Source organism: Castor canadensis, chromosome 1 (assembly GCF_047511655.1).
Source record: "Castor canadensis chromosome 1, mCasCan1.hap1v2, whole genome shotgun sequence".
NCBI lineage: Eukaryota > Metazoa > Chordata > Mammalia > Rodentia > Castoridae > Castor > Castor canadensis.
The window spans coordinates 196,220,949-196,240,957 of NC_133386.1; the positions used below are offsets into that span (position 1 = coordinate 196,220,949).

A 20,009-nucleotide genomic window follows, 5' to 3' on the forward strand; every position below is an offset into this window, starting at 1 on the left:
GATGACAATAAGCATATCTATGGAAGTGATGAAAATCCCACTTCTGTGGCCATGTTTGTTCATGCATTTGTTAAATGCCAAGAACTCATTTTTAAGGAGACTGTTATAGGGATGAATATTATGGAAATACATGGTATGTATGTATGAAAATAACATAATGAAACCCACAAAAAACTGTCAAAAAGGAGGGATAATGAAAGGGAGTGTTAAAAAGAGTAAATGAGTAGGCACTGGTGGCTCATGCTTGTAATCCTAGCTTCTCAGAAAGCAGAGATCAAGAGGATCAGGGTTCAAAGCCAGCCCAGGCAAATAGTTCAAGAAACCCTATCTTGAAAAAACCCATCACACACACACACACAAGTCTGGCAAAGTGGCTCAAGTGCTAAGATCAGCAACCTGACAAGAATGAGGCCCTGAGTTCAAACAACAGTGCTGCCAGAAACAAAAAGAAAGAAATAGTAAATTAACTTGATTGAAGTAAATTACATGTGTGTTGTGAATATCACAATGAAACCCCTTTGTACAATTAACATTTTCTAAGAAAAAAAAGAAGCATGAGCAGTCAAAAAACAAAAGCTTAGATCTGCCAAGAAATAGAAAAAAAGACTGAGCAATAGTCTAGTACATAGGAACCACAACTGATCAATTGTTTGTCAGTGAATATGTAGGGTTTTTCTTATCTTGGCTATTGTGAATAGTGTTGCAATGAACATGGGAGTGCAGACATCTTTATAAGGTGGTGATTTCAATGCCTTTGAGTGTATACTCAAAAGAGGAGCTTCTGGGTCACATGGTAGTTCTACTTTTAGTTCCTTTGGGAACCTCCCTACTTCTTTCCATAATGGCTACACCAATCTACATTCCCTGGATGGTAGAAAAGTTGACAACATTTTCATTTAACATTTTTAGGTTTTCTTTTTTGAGAAACGCTATTCAGCTCTGTTACGCATATTTAAATGTGTTTTTTTGTTCTCACAGTATTGTATTGTAAAAGTTATTTATAAATTTTGGATGCTAGCTCCTTATCAGACAAATGATATTTAAAATTTTTTTCTTAGTCCATAGATTTTCTGCTCATTTTGTTGTTTTCTTTGCTTTAAAAAAAAGCCTTAAGTTTGATTCAGTTCCATTTACTTAATTTGCTTTTGTAGTCTGCTTTTGGTATGATATCCAAAAACTCATTTCGGTATCAAGGAGAATGTTCCCTGTGCTCTTCTTGAGGAGTGTCGTAATTCTAAGTCTTACATTTAAGTCTTTAATCAATTTTGAGGTTTTGGGTATAGTGTAGCATATGTGTCCAATTTTATTTTATTTTTTGCTTGTGGAAATCCAGTTTTCCAAGCAGAATTTATTTAAGAAGCTATACTTTTCCCACTGTGTTCTGTTGACACTCTTGTTCAAAATTTTTTGACCTTATATTTTTAAACTTATTTCTAGACTTTTTGTAAGGTTCCATTGCTCTATGCTCCTGGGTTTTTGTCACTACCATATTGTTTGATCACTATAACTTTGTAGCATAATTTTAAATCAGGAAGTGTGATGTCCCTAACTTTATTTTTCACTGTACTATTTTTGTGGTTCCATACATATGTTTTTATATTTCCATGAATAACATCATTTGAATTTTAATAGAGATTGTATTGAATGTGTAATTTGCTTTGGGTAATGTGAACATTTTAACAACATTAATTCCTTTGATGCTTGAACATAGTATCATTTATACATATTGCCATATATTTATATCTTTATTTCACCTTCTTGATTAAATTTATCCTCAAGATTTTTTTTAAGTTACAATAAATGAAGTAGTTTTCTTGTTTCCTTTTTCTGCCTCATTGTTATTTCTATATAAAAATAGAGCTGATTTTTGTTTATTTTTACCCTTGGCCCTTTAGTGAATTCATATATTTATTCTAACAGCCTTTTGTAAAAACTTTGGAACTTTCAATCATGTCATCTGCAAATAGAGATAATTTTACTTCTCTCTTTTCAATTTGGATGCCTTTTAATTGTTTCTCTTGTCTGATTGCTTGTGCAAGTACTTCCAGACTATGTTGAATAGAAATGCTTAGATTAGACATCCCTACCTTGTAATTGATCTTAGTGAAAAATCCTTCAGTTGTTCAATTGTTCAGTTGATTATAATGGTTGCTGGGTGGCTTTGGCAAACGGTCTTTAATATGTTGGGGAACTTTCCCATTATACCTAAATTACTTGGGGTCTTTTTTGACAGTACTGGAGTTTGAACTCAGGGCCTTACACTTGTTTGGCAAGTGCTCTACTACTTCAGCAATGTCTCCAACCCTTTTTGCTTTAGCTTGTTTTTCAAATAGGGTCTCAGGCTTTGTCCAGGTTGGTCTTGAACTTTAATACTTCTACCTCCATCTCTCAAGTAACTGGAATTAAAGGTGTGCACCACCACACCAAGTTTGTTTGTTGAGACAGGATCTCACTATCTTTTTGCCTGGGATGACCTCAAACAGCAATCCTATATTCACCATCAAAGTAGCAGGGATTGCACATGTTTGCCATTACACCCAGTCCAGATTATTAAGAATTTTGCACTTTGTCAAATGATTTGTGCATCAATTGAAATGAGAATGTGGTTTCTCTCTTTTATTCTGTTAATGTGATTCATCACATTAATAAATTAATTTGCATGTATTAAACCATTTTTATGCCAGAGATAAATCCCACAACAACCATCATCTTTCAAATGTGTTGTTGACTTCAACTTGCTAATATTGAGGATTTTTAAATTAATTTTCATTACTGAAGAAAATTGCAGTTTTCTTTTGTTGTGGTGTTTTTGTCAGGTTTACATATTAAAGTGAGGTTGACTTCCTACAGTGTGTTTGAAAGAATTACCTATATTTTTTTGAAAAGTTTGAGAAGTATTGGTAATAACTCTGCATTGAATGGTACAATTCATCCATGAAACCATCTGCTCTTGGGATTTTCTTTGTTGAGAGGTTTTAATGACTGCTTGAATTTCTTTACTTGTTATTGGGCCATTTTAATTTTCTATTTCTTTCTGATTCATTCTTAGTAGGTTATATTTTTCTAGGTTTTTCTCCATTTCCTCTAGATTAAAATTGTTCATACAAATGATCATAGAACAATCACACTATGATCCTTTTTATTTCTTAGCTGTCACTGTAGTGTCTACACTTTCATTTCTGCTTGCATGTATTTAGTTTTCTCTCTATTTTCCTTAGTCTAGCAATGGGTTTGTTGATATTATTTATATTTTCAAATAACCAACTCTTTTAATTTTTTTATTATCATATTATTGTTGTACTGGAGATATATTGTGACATTTACAAAAGTGTTTACAGTATATCTCAGTCAAATTCACCCCTCCATCATTCTCCTTTATCACTCCTCCCCTCTTCTTAGAATAGTTTTAACATGTCTTATTTTTCCATTTTCATACATGAGCACATAATAATTCCACCATATTCAGCTGCCTTTACCCTTTCTGTATATCTTCCCCCCTCCTACTGGTACCAATCCCCAGAAAACAACATACTTTGCCTTCCTGTACTTCATTGTAAAAAAAAGACATTTCTGTGTAAAATAGCTATACAGGGAGTTTCACTGTAACATTTAAATATATATATATTATAATTATAAAATATATTATATATATTTATATATATATAAATATATCCCCTGAATTGGCTATGCCCTCTGTTTTCTCCTTTCTACCTTAGTCCCCCTGTTATGGTGATTTCAACAGATTAAAGTATTCTGTATTCATTCTTATATAACATGTACATCAAGCATATCCACCCTCAAAGAAATGACTTTTGGTTTTATTGATTTTTCCCTATGGTTCTTCTCTATTTATTTGATTATTTACCTTTTGATCTTTATGTTTCCTTCCCTGTATTAATACTGGGTTTGGTTTATTCTTTTTCTAGTTCCTTGTGACATAATATTGGGCAACTAGGGGGAGGATCTTTCTTATTTTCAGAGGAGCTTTTATTGCTATAAAATTCTCTCTTAGAACTACTTTTGTTACATCCCATAAGTTTTGATATATTGTATTTCTATTGTCATTTGTCTTAATATATTTTAATATCTTTTCAATTTCTTTTTGACTGATAATTCGGGAGCATTTTGTTTGATTTTAAATAACTGTGAAGGCTCTTAATTCTTCATATTGTTGATTCCTAGTTTCATACTGTTATGGTTGGAAACAATGCTAGCAATGATTACAATCTTCTTAAATTTATAAGAACATATTTTGCATTATAACATACTGTCTACAATAAAGGCTGTTCCACTAGTAGTAGAGAAAAATGTATATTCTACTGCTGTTGGGTGAAATGTTCCAAATATAACTTTTATCTTCATGTCTTTTAATATTTTCCTTATATATTTAGGTGCACCAATGTTGAATGAATACACAATTACAATTGTTATGACCTATTGATGAATTATCCCCTTCATCATTTAGTAATGACATTGGCAAATGGTTCCCCAAAACATGGGACACTGAGTGGGCTCAGTGCTGAGAATGTGGTTTAGTCCACAGAACTAAAAGTCAGATTCCCAAGGGGAGAGAGGTTGCCACACTGGCTAGGCATGGAACACAAGACTTTTCACTGAGCTGGGATTTCTGGTTCCTGGTGGATAGGACAATATATTGACTCAGGTATCTGAGGCATGTCTGCTCTGCTGGGCCACACTCAGAGCCACATTTGTTTCCCAAGGGACAAGACTCTGTTGGCTCAACCACTAGGAACCATGGTAGCTCTTCTGGGCCAAGGCTCTGAGTAGTGGGAGAGGGAGTGCAGTAGTAACTGGGATGGGGATAGAGAGCATGTCTGAGGCAGCTTGTTTCCAGGGTATAGAGCACTTAAGCAGCTTTGCTGGTGAATGGCACATTACTATGTATGAATATGACAAGTCATCAAGAATGAAGGGATTCATTGGGCTCTGAACACAGAACAGTGGCTCCACATTTAAAATGAGGCAGCACTCTACCAGCTTGGTCCACAGAGGGACTGGATACCACATGGGTGCTTCTCTGGAGCAGTGCAGACTGTGGCGCTCTAGGCAGCTCCCTAAGCTGAGTTCAGGGCCTATGAGAATGACAAGATTCACCAGTACATAAGAATACAGATGTATATGACAGTGAGTGGTCTTTGCTTATTTTCTTCCCATGGGTAGAAGTCCCTCCTGTTCCCAAGATGATCCCCACTGAGATATGGTCCTCTTGTCTGTGTGACCATACTGAACATCTGTGCCCCACAGGTTTTCAACCACTCCCTTGCTGTCTACATCCTCTCCTCAGCCCCTATCGTTCAAATGTGATTGTGTATTTGTTAATTTGTTATTTTACTTCTTTTTGGTGAAGGGCATGTACATTAGTGACCTCTAATGAGCTATCTTCTTGATACTACTTTAAACCTGCTCTTTACTACTATTTATTTTTTTCTTTGTTAAATTTGTTTCTGATTTTTAATTGGAAAAAATACATTAAAATGAAAATAAAATAAAACAAAGTATAAAATTTTAAATAAGTTTAAAAGGAATATTTTACAACTTGATTCCTAAACAGAGACACAGAAAGAGAGTAAGCAAGTAAAACAGAGAAAAATAGAGGAAAGCAGAGGACAAGTAAAGAGAGGGGAAAGAAGGGGAAAAGAGGACTCCCAGAGTCTGAACTTCTCATGGCATTAAGTCTGACCATGAAGCAGCAGATCCAATAAACAAGACTACAAAAAAGACACAGAGTCTTACCAAGAGAATTTTTTTTAAATATCAAAAAGATATTTTTCAGATGAAGGCTTAGACTGAATTTCATACATATTGCACTGCTATTTATAAAACACCCTATGATTCATGTGGTTGTATCATATAGGTTTGCCTTTTCCTTTTCTCACCCAAAGATGGCAGGTAAGAATTTATCCCCATTTTATGTAAGGGATGTTTTAGATATATGAAGGACTCCCAAGCACCTGCCAGGGTAGACAACAATACATTTCATACTCATAAAGTATGATTTTCAGAATGTAAATGATTCTAATTGGTCACAAATATTTCTTCTATTTTTGGCCACTATGCCCAAGCTTTATCCATTTACCATTATTCAAAACTATCTGAAGAAGCTATTTCATGTATTTTTATTTTTATTTAAGATTCCAAATGCAAGTGAGGACTATAGTTAATACTGTATTGCATTCAGAATTTTGTTAAATAACATTTTAGATGCTTGTGCCACAGAAACAAACTGGTAACTCTGTGAGATGGCCAGTATACTAATTTGCTTTACTACAGCAACATTTTGCTATCATATGTATCTCATAATATCATATTGTAGAGTTTAAAATATAAAATTTATTAAGTAGAAAAGTTGTTCATTTTAAAGGATTGAATCATGGACTGGAGGTATGGCTCAAGCATAGAGTGCTTTCTATGCAAGTAAAGGCCGGAGTTCAAATCCCAGTCCCACAAAAAAAGAAAAACAAAATCCAAGCATTAAGGGATTGAATCATTTTAGTCCTTACCAGGGAGAACATATAAATACCAACCTAATAACAAAAATCAAATTCTTAACTTATTATCCCCACCTACCCCTTTCTCTCTACAAGTAAGATTGGCTGAAGTAGATCAAACCAACAATGGAACCTTCAAAACAAGAGGATGAGCCTTCTCCATCCCAGTCAAAATCAATTCCAAAAAAGTCACAAAGTTTGTAGCAATGACCTTGGGTAGATATGTTTAATGAAAGATTAGAAATGCAAAACAGTATGTGGGAATGATCTCTCAATCAGAATACATAAACTCCATGTGTCATAAATAAACAGGACACATGATGTATACTACACACTCTAAGTGCGTTATAATCTTTACCTACTTTAATTATCTTTATGAATTAACTACTACTGTCAGTCCCATTTAACAGGTGAAAATTCTGAGACTTGGAGAGGTTAAATACACAAGTTTACATACCAGAAAGTGACAGAGTCATAATTCAACACAAATTGTATGATACCAACACCCATGGTTATGATCAGGATAAGTAATGATACTGTTAGGAATTTGTGAGTTCATGAATTCTTTATCAAAGTTCATCCATACCTTAGTCCCTTGATTTCCTCACTTATGCATAGGGAATAGTGCTATATCTGCCTTGGGGCTACTCTGATGATGGATTCACATCAGAAATTTGAAAAAAAATTTATGTATATAGCTATGCAAAATTAAAGTTCTCTGTATGTTCATGTATATGTAACTGATTTTTATCAAGCTATGTTGCCAGCTACCTGTTCTGTCTTGGAAAAATCCCTCAACATCTAGTTTAGGACTAAACAATCCCTATTTCTTTTCCAGCTCAAATGACTACAAGGTCAGTAAAGAAAAGTTACAATCCTGAGATCATTATAGGACCACAGGGAAGTAGGGGATTGATCCACATGGCAAAGTGAGGCCTGAAATCAGCAAGGGAAAAAAACTCCATGACAACCATGACACCAGAGAACAAGAACCTGCCATGTTTTCTCCCTCTAATTAGCTTTCTTCTTTCACCTCTGCTCTCAGTGGCACATTTAAGAGCTTCCCCTTTGTGACTATCTCACTTGCTGTGAGTGGACAGCCAATTTCGGGGCCAAAAGCACTCAACTAGGAGTGCAATAGGGCCCTCCTGGAAATTCTTTGGAAAAGAAATAGGCATTTCAACATTTGGAAGGAACTGTCTTCTTATGGGACCTGGGTCAAGATCACAGGGCAAGACTTAGAAAGGTGGAATCCATTCTCTTTCAAGATCCATATGATTTTTATAGTGGCAACAAAGTTTATGGAAGTTATTCTCTCCAGTTCTTTACCTCTCCCTTCTCCTTCACTTCCATACTTTATCCTTGGGAGTTTTTTCTTGATTTTTCTTTCTCCTTACCCAAATTTTCTGCCCTTCAGTGGAAAGAATGCTCTCAAATACAAAATTTCAGGTATTACTCTTGGGAGTAAGAAAGGGATGGGTGTTAAATTCTTAAGTATGTGACCTTGAACTCTATTACTCTGGCTTTTTTCACTTGTAAAGTGGGGAAAATGAGATTAACTAGAACCAAACAAAATAGTCTTACAAAGCATGACAGATTTTAAAGATTAGAAATTGAGATCTAGATCAAAATTACTTACTGCGTTTAAGAAGAATTTCCTAAGCTCAAAACATGCTTATCTATTTTCTCAATTTCCCCTTCCCCAGAACTCTTAATTTTTGCCCATCAGTATTCTATTTTTGAAATAATAATAACTGATTCAATTCTATTTAGATATACAGCTTTTATTCACGACTTCTATTTGTAAGAGCTAAATGGAATCTTAATGATGTGATAGAGAACTTGTGTACAATTCCATTAGACCTTCTAAAATGTTCATCTAGCTCTCTGCTATAATCTTTGGTGATGATCTTCAGGCTCAGGAGACACTAACCTATGCAACAGTTATCAGAGATGCTGGCTCAGGCATAGAAATTGTTGTTCTAAATATCCCCTTTAAACTCTTTTACTAACATTTTTCCTCTTTCAGCAAAAAGAGGCTTTTTATCCCTGGCTTTAACTGGTGTTATGCCTAGAACATCTCATCACACTCACCATGTCCTCATTAGATCGGAATTTGAAAGTGTCTTGATTTGTTATGTCTACCTAGTGAAATCGCCAACCAATATTTACATCAGACAGCTTTTATTCTCCAAAATGTTCCGGAAATGGTGATTACATGTCAAATGTTAATATAAGCAAGTGAGTATATTCAGATTTTTTTCCTATTTCTCTAGCTTACAAAATTTTAACAGGTTAAATTGTCAGGAAAAAGCTTAATATGAATAAGAAAAACAGTCCTCTTCAATCTTTTCTGGAAATGGTGGACTATACTTAGGCACAGCTCCCCATGTCACCAGAATGTGATAAATAAGGGTGAATTTAGTGCAGCTGGTGCATCAAGAGTTTGAGTTATTTTCATTGAATTGACCAGTTGTAATGGCTTTTGGAGAATGTCATCTGCTAGAGTTTAAAATTTCAAAATATTTTCATCAAACCTAACTCAGCTTGGACAAAATATCTGAAAACTTACATTGTCAGCATCTATTCAAAGTACAAGCAGAAAGATTTCCAAGTTCATAAAACCATAATGTAAACTAAACAAAAGTAAGATTATTAGTTTTATTTCTAAAGCTATGCAAAGTAGCCATTTAGTCAACATATACTTGGGATGTAGACACCAGTGCACAGGATGGTGGGCACTGAGTACTGAAGCCTGTCCTTAGTCCCTTGCTGTATCCAATCAGTGCTGTCTGCCTGAGCGTGTGTGGTGGTGGTGGAACATAAAAGTGGTGTCAGGAATTGGCACTCTGTCTGGGTGAAGGATGACAGAAATAGGTAACAATGATTTATTAACAATATTATTTAGTCTAGCCTTACAAATCATTTATATAGTAAGTATTTTTATCATGAGCTCCTTTGAGACTTCAGTATTGGTTTTGCCTTTACTCCTTTTTATAGAGAGAAGTGGTGATGGAGACAATCATTGCCCTCATTCTGTTAAGCCCTTTTGTTATTCAGTGATTGGAGTGGTAAATAGCATTATCTACATTATACATGAGACAACTGGGGCACAGAAGTGTGGACAATCTGCTAAAGGTTACACAGCAAGTAAGTCTCTTTCTCTCTCTCTCTCTCTCTCTCTCTTTCTGTCTCTCTCTCTCTCTCTTTCTCTCTCTCCCCTTCTGTTAATAATTTATACATCTTAATCATATCACTTGTACTTTTAGTGTTTGACTTTTCATGTGTGTCACTATAAATGTTTCACATATTGTATGTGTATGTGAGAGAGAAAGAGGAACAGACAGAGACAGCACACATGAGAGAGATTATAAAAGGCAAATTTTCCTCCAAACAAATACAAACATTTTGTGCACTCATCAGTGTTGGGAGTACCCATTGTTTGTTAATTTAGAAGATATCTTGTACATTAAAAGCATTACTGTGTTGTGCCTATTAAAGACATTTACTGTGACGTGACTATTTTTCCCAGTTCACAATACTATTTCAAATGCTTTTATATGCACATTTTTCTGTCACAATCAGGTTTTGAATGTTTCATCATATTGTTCCCTTACACTTTGTTTTGATGAGATGTTTCAGCAATGTCTTTCCCATCCCACAGATGTTTAATTATTGATTTCTCCCTCTGATACTTTTTTGCCTACAGTGAGTCAGGTCTCATAAACCATCTATCAGAGAGTTTATCCTTTCCCTTAAATACCAAATTACTAATGATATATGTAAGATTCTTGTCAATACTTAATTTCTGAAATGTCTACTTGTTCTTTTGGACATATCTGTTACTGAAAAACTCATAAATTATCAGTGCTAACAGTATCGTTTAATGTGTGAAAGAACAAGTCCTCTCTAATTATTCAACTTTTTTAAAAGAATTTTTGAACCAGGCTAATTCTGGCTACTCAGGAGGTAGAGATTGGGAAGTAGCAAAATCCATGTCAACCAAGAGCTGAGTGGAATGGCACACACCTGTCATCTCAGTTATGTGTGAAGCATACATAGGAGGATTATGGTCCAAGCTGACCCAGGAAAAAAATATAAGACACTACCTCAAATATAAGTAAAGCAAAAAGAGCTAGTGGCATAGTTCAAGTGTAGGGTACCTACCTAACAGTGTGAAGTCCTGAATTCAACCACCAGAGCCACCAAAAAATAATAATAATTTCTGTCCACTATTACTGGTTGACCTTTTCATCTCAAGGAAGTACACTTTGAGCATGAAAAATAGATAATAGTCATTATGTATTGTGGAGCTGTTAGGGATATCTAACATGATTACCACTACAAAAAACTTTACCTCTATATGTATTTCAGAAATGGACCTTTCCCTACATCAAGGCACATTACAGGATGATACTGGCTGTCCCTTGACCCTACGTACCCAGCATCAATCAAACTAAGTAAAACATAGTTTATGTGACATATATCTTCACAGCCCTAGACGGCTTGACCTGCCTAGACATTGGGTCTCAATCTGCACCTGCATATAGGCAAGGATGTGTCACTGCCTGCAAAGCTGATGGTATTTCAGAAATTTCTGAAAAGGAAAGAAATCTGTCAGCCCTGGCACTGCTGTCTGCAGGTGCAGCTGTTATCAGTTGTTGTTTGTAAGCAATCGATGATAACAGCAACCAGAACAGTTACGATGTACATGATTGTGTGCTGAGCATTTGCAGGCATTTCTGGTTACAACCATCTCAACAATATTCTCATTTGAGGACTCTTGCTATGCTCACTTTATAATAAGTAATTGAGCTTAGTGTGTTTAGAGGACTGGAATAAGTTAATACAGAGCAAGAGAACTAAAACAACGAAGTTAAATTTTTTTTTAATTTTTTAAAATTAGGATATGTTCACTATATGGGAGAATTTGCAGTGACAATTTGATTGGTCTTATATTGTACATCATTTACAATGCCCCCATCGTCTCTCCCTCTCAGCCCCCTCCCTAACAAAGTTAAATTCTCGACTGCATTACTATGGTGTTTCCCAAGAAGCAAAGTACCCTAAAATTGAGATGCCCTTTGCAGTCAAGAGTGAGCTGTACTCACCTGCTTTTGGAGTGCTTTATAAGAAGGCTTACCTAGGAAAACTTATTCCATAACTGTGTTAGCCACATATGACTCTGTCCCACCAACACATGTCAGAATTATAAATCATATTATGATCCAGGACAGTCTGGAGATGTGGCATTAAATACATCTGTAAAAAAATTGAGAAATTATTATAAATAGGGTAAACAATTTTTCTTAAAGGTAAAAGAATAAATTTTAAGACTCTATCCAGGACAGAAAACAAAAATTTTTCAGAGAACACCACCTGTGTTTTCAGATTGTAAAGCACCAGTTATAGAATGAATTATTAGAAGTCTTCTGAAAGATACTTATTTTCTCTACCTTATATATAGTAATTACAGTATTTATATGGCAGTCTTTTAAAGAGTGACAGTAGGTTTCAAATATCTCTTATTGTGGTTTTGATATTAACTATCCTCCAAAGGTCCATATTCTTGGTCATAACCCTGGATCACTACTGGAATGTGGTGAAGCCTTTAAGAAGTGGGGCCAAGTTGGAAGAAGTGAGGTGACTGTGTGACTGCCTTCCCTTGCTCTCACTCTTTGACTTCCCAGCCATGATAAGGCAGGCATTCTCCTCGGTAACTCACTCCATGCCATGATGTACTGTGCCACCACAACCCCAGAGACATGGAGCCAGCAAGTATGTAGTGAAACCCACAGCCAAAATAAATCTTTCCTTTGGCATGCTGGGGATCAAACCTAGGGCCTTGTGCATGCTAGGCAATTGCTGTACCACTGAGCTACAGCGCCAGCCCTTTCTTCAAGTAGTGTATGAGGTATTCTCTCACATTAATAGAATCTGACTAATCAGCTCTTTTGACTCTCATGAGATACCATGAAATTGAGAACCTAAGTCAGAGAGCAGGTTCTTGATAATTTGAGATGTTAAGAAGAGGGGTTTTTTCCGTGAAGTACAATGAAGTGCTTACCGATTGAATGAATATGGTAATACTATAATTTCACCTGAGCCAGCAATGGATTTTCTCATTTTCTTTCTAATATTAGGAGCACCAAGGTAATGATCGGAGGACTAAATATTACCGAGATCACCCAATTCATCCTCCTGGGATTCTCAGATTTTCCCAGGATCAAAGTAGTGCTCTTTGTTATATTCCTGCTGATCTACATGACCAGTCTGACCTGGAACCTGTCCCTCATTTTTTTAATAAGGATGGATTCCCACCTCCACACGCCCATGTATTTCTTCCTCAGTAATCTGTCCTTCATAGATCTCTGCTACGTCACCTCCACAGTTCCCAAGATGCTCTCCAACTTCTTCCAGGAAAGACAGTCTATCAGTCTTGTGGGTTGCATTGTTCAGTACTTCTTCTTTTCAACCATGGGACTCAGTGAATCTTATCTTATGACATCTATGGCCTATGACCGGTATGCTGCAATTTGTAATCCACTGCTCTATTCATCAATCATGTCACCCACCCTCTGTGTTCAGATGGTGTTGGGATCCTATTTGGCTGGACTCACAGCTTCTTTATCTCAAATATGTGCTTTGCTTCAGCTCCACTTCTGTGGGCCTAACATCATCAGGCACTTCTTCTGTGACATGCCTCAATTATTAAATCTATCTTGCACCAACACTTTTTTTGTACAAGTCCTGACTGCTATATTAACAATGTTGTTTGGGATAGGAAACGCCTTAGTTATCTTGATCTCCTATGGCTATATTGTCATGTCCATCATGAAGATCACTTCAGCTAAAGGTAGGGCCAAGGCATTCAACACCTGTGCTTCTCACCTGACAGCTGTTTCCCTCTTCTATACTTCGGGCTTGTTTGTCTATATAAGTTCCAGCTCTGGTGGCTCCTCCAGCTTTGACAGATTTGCATCAGTCTTCTATACTGTGGTGATTCCTATGTTGAATCCATTGATTTACAGTCTGAGGAATAAGGAAATCAAAGATGCCATGAAGAGATTGCAAAAGAAGATAAGCTATTGCTGAGGTTACACATTCTTTGATTTCTGATAGATTTGTCATGTCAGAATCACGTGACATGTATGCGAATACATAGTACAAAATTCATACATAGTTTGAACAAAGGCTCATTTTATATAAAGAGTATGCAAATGTGGACCGATAGCTGACCTGATGTCACAAAAGCACAATATCTTTATGCACTGGAGGTTTATTGTTTTCATGTTCCATCAGTGGTGGCCTTTTCCTTCATTATTCTGTCCATAGGTATTTGTGAAGCTGCAGAGTTTAGATACGTTTTAATTATTTTTCTGCTGAGACTGAAGACAGTTCACTCTCAGGATTCCACTCCTAGCAAAGATATCTTTGCAAGGTCCCCAGAACCCAAAAACCTTGTCTCACAAAGGTTCTCAAACCGCATATTAAAGATATGTTTTGGTGGCTTTAAATAGTCTGTGTCTCTGAACAGATAGGAATGAACAAGCAGAGGGAGCTTACTGTTTGAAAGAAATAGATCTATACATTAGCCTGGTTGCATCTTTTGGAAAGATGAGGCTGAGGCAGCTTGATCTTGCTAGTCAACTACCAGATCTCCACCCACTGTTATCTATATAAGGAGGAAGTGATCTACATCACGAAGAGTGATGGGAATAAGGATATGACCTGTTCAGTGCCATTTATTTAAGAATCTGATGGCTTGATTTTTTCATATAGATTTATGATGGAATATCTGATGTGGGATCTCTTACTATCTCTGATTGCAACCAGACAATTTATCCTTGATCTAAGCAAGAAATCTGTTCCTAAAGGATTATGAGGGCTTGAATACAAAACATACATGTTAGTGCCAGTGGAAGAATTTTTTGTAATATTGCACAGATACACTACTTTTCTATCTTTGAAATGTTTTATTGATACATGATAATTGCACATACTTATGGTGTGCTACATGTTTTGATAGATGTTTACATTGTGTAATGCTCAAATCAGAGTAATTGACATATCCATCACCTTAAAAATCTGACATTTCTTTAAGGTAAAATTTCTGCATTCAAAATTCTATTTATTTTGAAATATACAAAACATCGTGTTAACTGTAGTCACTGTACTTGCACTGAAGTACAATAATTTATTCCTACTATCTTTCTGTACCCAACCTTGTTTCATCCCTTATCTCCCACTGGATCTCTGATAACCATTATTCCACACTCAACACCTATCCAACCAACTTTTTTGAATTCCACATATGAGTGAGAATATCTTTCTGTGACCGGATTATTTCATTTAATATAATGTCCTTCATGTTCATCCATTTTGTTGCAAACAGTCGAATTTTGTCCATTTATAAAGCTGAATTTTGATGCACACAGTTTGAGTCCATTCTTTAGCTATTATTATTAATAGTGCCTCAATAGACATGAGAGTGCAAATAACTCTGATACACTGATTTACTTTCTTTTGCTTATATACCCAGTAATGGGATTGCTAAACCATATGGAAGTTCTATTTTTCATTCATTGAGAAATCTTTATACTATTTTCCATAACAAGAGAACTAATATGCATTCCCACCAGCATTGTGTAGGGGATCACTTTTCTCCATAGCCTCGCCAATACTTGTTAACTTTTTTCTTTTTTCATTATAGCCATTCTAACTGAAGTGGGTTGATAACTCTAATTATGGATTTGACATATTTCTGATGATTATTGATGTTAAGTTTTTTGTTGAATTTTTCAAACTGTTTACTTGGTTATTTTGCATATTATTTAATCTGGTTATTTGGAGGTTTTTTCAAGTTGGTTGAGTTCCTTATGCATTTAGAACATCTGCAAATAAAGACAATTCTAGTTCTTATTCTCTAACTTCAATGCTTTGCATTTATAGCTCCTGATTGCTTTGGCCAGGATTTTCAATACTATATTGAATAGAAATGATGAGAGTAAGTATCTTTGTAATGTTCTGTTCATTATGATGTTACCACTGAATGTGTCATATGTGGCCTTTTGTTGTACTGAAATACCTTCTATACCTAACTTTTGGAAATTTTTATCATGAAGAGATGTTGAATTTTGTCAAATACTTTTTATGCAACTATTAAAATGTTCATTTCATTATTGCCTTCATTCTGTTAATGCAAGGCATTACATTTATTAATTTGCCTGTTGTTAAACCATCCTTGTGCCTGCAAGATGAATCCCACTCCATCATGGATGGATGATTTTTTCTACATGATATTGAATCCAGTTCAATAATATTTTGTTGAGGATTTTTGCATCTGTGTCATGTTTTTGGTTTTAATATCAAAGTAATTTTGACTTCATAGAATTATTTTTAAAGTCTTTCCTAGTTTTAATTTTTGGAATAGTTTGAGAAAATTGGTATTAGTTCTTCTTCAAATGTCTCATAGAATTCAGCAGTGAAGCAACCAGCCCTGAGCTTTTATTTGATGGGAAACTTTTTATTACAGGTTGAATATCCTAACACATTATTGATTTCTCAATACTTTTATTTCTTCAAAGTTCAATCATGGTAGGTTGTAGTATCCCCAAAATTTATCCATTTCTTTTTGGTTTCCCAGAATGTAGTCATTTGTTATTTATTTTAGTCTTTTATACACCAACTTTTTTGTAGTGTCACTTGTAATGTCTCATTTTTATATCTCATTTTGTTGAGTCTTTATCTCTTATTTTTTCTTAATCTAGTCAAAGTTTTCTCAATTTTATTTATCCTTTAAAAAGACAACTTTTATAGATACTTTGCAATTTTTCCTTTGAAAAATAGTTTTAGGGTTAGCAGAGTGGCTAGTGGTAGAGGGACTGCCTAGCAAGTGCAAGGCCTTGAGTTCAAGCCTGAATAATGCATGAAAAAATTTTATTTGTAACAAAATGTTGCTGAGAAAAGTGCTTATCCATCTGCAAGAAACTGAAACCAGATCCACGTCTATCACCCTGTACTAGTATCAACTCAAAATGGATCAAGGACCTTAATATCAGACCTGAAACTCTGCAGTTAGTACAGGAAGGAACAGAAAACACTCTAGAACTAACAGGTATAGGCAAGGACTTCCTCAATAGAACCTCAGCAGCTCAGCAACTAAGAGAATGAACAACTGGGACTTCATAAAATTAAAAAGCTTCTGCACAACAAAAGAAATGGTCTCTAAACTAAAGAGACTACCACAGAGTGGGGCAAAATATTTGCCAGCTATACATCAGACAAAGGACTGATAACCAGAATATACAGGGAACTTAAAAACTAAACTCTCCCAAAATCAATGAACCAATAAAGAAATGGGCAACCAAACTAAGCAGAACTTTCTCAAAAGAAGAAATTCAAGTGGCCAAAAAACACATGAAAAGATGCTCACCATCTCTAGCCATAAAGGTAATGCAACTCAAAACCACACTAGGATTCTACCTCACCCCTGTTAGAATAGCCATCATCAAAAATACTACCAACAACAGGTGTTGGCAAGGATGTGGGGGAAAAGGAATCCTCATACACTGCTGGTGGGAATGCAAGCTAGTGCAATCACTCTGGAAATAAATTTGGAGGCTTGTTAAAAATCTAAACATAGCTCTACCATATGATCTAGCAATCCCACTCTTGGGGATATACCAAAAGGAATGCGACACAGGTTGCTCCAAAGGCACTTGCACACCCATGTTTATTGCAGTGCTAGTCACAATAACCAAGTTATGGAAACAGCCAAGATGCCCCACTACTGACGAATAGACCAAGAAAATGTGGAATTTATATGCAATGGAATTTTACTCAAACATGAAAAAGAATGAAATCTTATTATTCTCAAGTAAATGGATGGAACTGGAGAACATCATTCTGAGCAAGGTTAGCCAGGCTCAGAAGACCAAAAATCGACATTCTCCCTCATATGCAGACTTTAGATCTAGGGCAAATACAGCAATGTTTTTGGACTTGGGTCACATGACAAGGGGGAGCACATACAGAAGATATGGGGATAGATAGAAAACCCAAAACATGAAAGCATTTGATGTCCCCACTCCAGAGGAACTAATAGAGAAACTTTAAAGGAAAAGAGGTCAACACAAGAAGGAGATCAGGAACCAGTATAAAGATCAGTTAGTGCTGAATCAACTTGGGTTGTAACACATTTGTACATGGAAGCAATGCTAGGAATCTCTCTGTATAGCTATCCTTAACTCAACTAGCAAAAATGCTTTGTCTTTCTTATTATGCTTATGTCTTCCTTCAACAAAATTAGAGATAAGGGCAGAACAAGTTCTGCCTAGAAGCAAGGGGGGAGGAGGGAAGAGGGTGGTGATGGGGGGCAGTGCAGAGAAATGACCCAAACAATGTATGCACATGTGAATAAATGAATTTAAAATTTTTTATTTGTAACAGACATAAAATTTTACATATTAATGGGGAACCATGTGATGTTTAGATGCATGCGTACATTGTGCAATGTTCAAAATGGTTAAGATGTCTATTTTCTCAAATATTTATCATTTTGTAATGAAAATTTTTTAATTCTTTATCATTTTGAAATAAATGCATTGTTTCTCCAATCTTTACTTTTTAATTTCTTATTTTATCATTTTTACATTTATTTATATGTGTATACAATATTTGAGCCACCTCCCTCCCCCATTTCAGGACAGAACTTGTTCCGCCCTCTCCTACTCTGATTTTATTGAAGAGAAAACATAAGAGATAATAAGAAAGCATAGTGTTTTTTTGCTACTTTGAGATAAAGTTAGCTATACAGAGATCCTAGCGTTGCTTCCATGCACATGTGTATTACAACCCACACTGGTTCATCTCTACCAGACGTCTTCGCTGCTTCCTGGTCCCATTCCCATAGTGGCCTCTGTCAGTTTAAGATTACTATATTCACTCCTCTACATTAAGCACATCTACCATATTCAAGTTTTAGGTTTCCTTCCCCTATTTCTGCTGTGTGCATTCTCCCCTTAGTGTGTGACCCATGTCCAATAATATTACTGCATTTATTTCAGGTATATAATGTGCATATGAGGGAAAATATGTGATTTTTGGCCTTCTGAGCCTGGCTAACTTCATTTAAGATGGTGTTCTCCAGTTCCATCCATTTATTTGCAAATGACAAATTTTCAATCTTATTTGTAGCTGAGTAAAATACCATGTGTATAAATACCACATTTTCTTAGCCCATTCATTGGTAGTAGGACATCTTGGCTGTTTCCATAGCTTGGCTATTGTGAATAGTGCTGAAATAAAAAAGGGTGTGCAGGTGCCTTTGTAATAACCTGAGTCACATTCCTTCAGGTATATTCCTAGGAGTGGTATTGCTGGATCATAACACAAATCTATGTTTACATTTTTAAGAAGCCTCCATATTGTTATCCAAAGTGGTTGTACTAGCTTGCATTCCCACCAGCAGTGTGTGAGGGTTCCTTTTTTCCTGCATCCTCGCCAGCATTTGTGGCGTTGCTGTTCTTGATGTTGGCAATTCAGGAGTAAGGTAGAATCTTAATGTGGTGTTGATTTCCATTTCCTTTATGGCCAGAAATGGCAAGCATTTTTTCATGTGTTTTTTGGCCATTTGGACTTCTTCCTTTGAAAATGTTCTGTTTAGTTCAGTTGCACATTTCTTTATTGGTTCATTGATTTTTGGGGAGTTTAGTTTTTTGAACTCCCTATATATCAGTCCCTTGACTGATGTATAGCTAGCATTCTATGTGTGGTCTCTTCAATTTAGAGACCATTTCTTTTGTTGTGCAGAAGCTTTTTTATTTCATGTAGTCCCATTTGTCCATCCTTTCTCTTAGTTGCTGAGCAGCTTGAGTTCTACTGAGGAAGTCCTTTCATATGGCTATTGCTTCCAGAGTATTCCCTGTTCTTTCATGTACTAACTTCAAGGTTTCCGATCTGATATTAAGGTCTTTAATCTACTTTGAGTTGATACTAGTACAGGGTGATAGGCATGGATCTAGTTTCAGTTTTCTGCATGCAGGTAGTCACTTTTCCCAGCAATATTTGTTGAAAAGGCTATCTTTTTCCATCATATGTTTTTGATGCCTGTGTCAAAAATAGGGTAGCTGTAACTACTTGAATTCATATCCCAGTCCTCTATTCTGTTCCATGGGTCTTCTTATCTGTTTTTGTGCCAGTACCATGCTGCTTTTATTGCTATGGCTCTGTAGTATAGTTTGAAGTCGGGTATTGTAACACCTCCAGCATTGCTCTTTTTGCTCAGTATTGCCTTGAATATTCCTAATCTTTTGTGTTTCCAAATGAACGTTAAGGATAGATTTTTCAATCTCTGTGATGGATGTATTGATATTTTGATGTGAATTGTTTTGAACACATAGATTGCTTTTAGTAGTATAGCCATTTTTACTACTTTGATTCTGCAAAGCAATGAGCATAGGAGATCTTTCCATCCTTTGTGGTCTTCCTCAATCTCTT

At 35.7% G+C, this 20,009-nt stretch overlaps 1 protein-coding gene across 1 annotated transcript; it reads left to right on the top strand.

The window, feature by feature from the left end:
* Positions 1–12,665: 12,665 nt before the first annotated feature.
* Positions 12,666–13,604, top strand: LOC109680541 (olfactory receptor 5AN1-like). The gene has a single exon (XM_020155348.1). It carries the CDS (start codon positions 12,666–12,668, stop codon positions 13,602–13,604), a length of 939 nt encoding a protein of 312 aa, XP_020010937.1.
* The last annotated feature ends 6,405 nt before the right edge of the window (positions 13,605–20,009 follow it).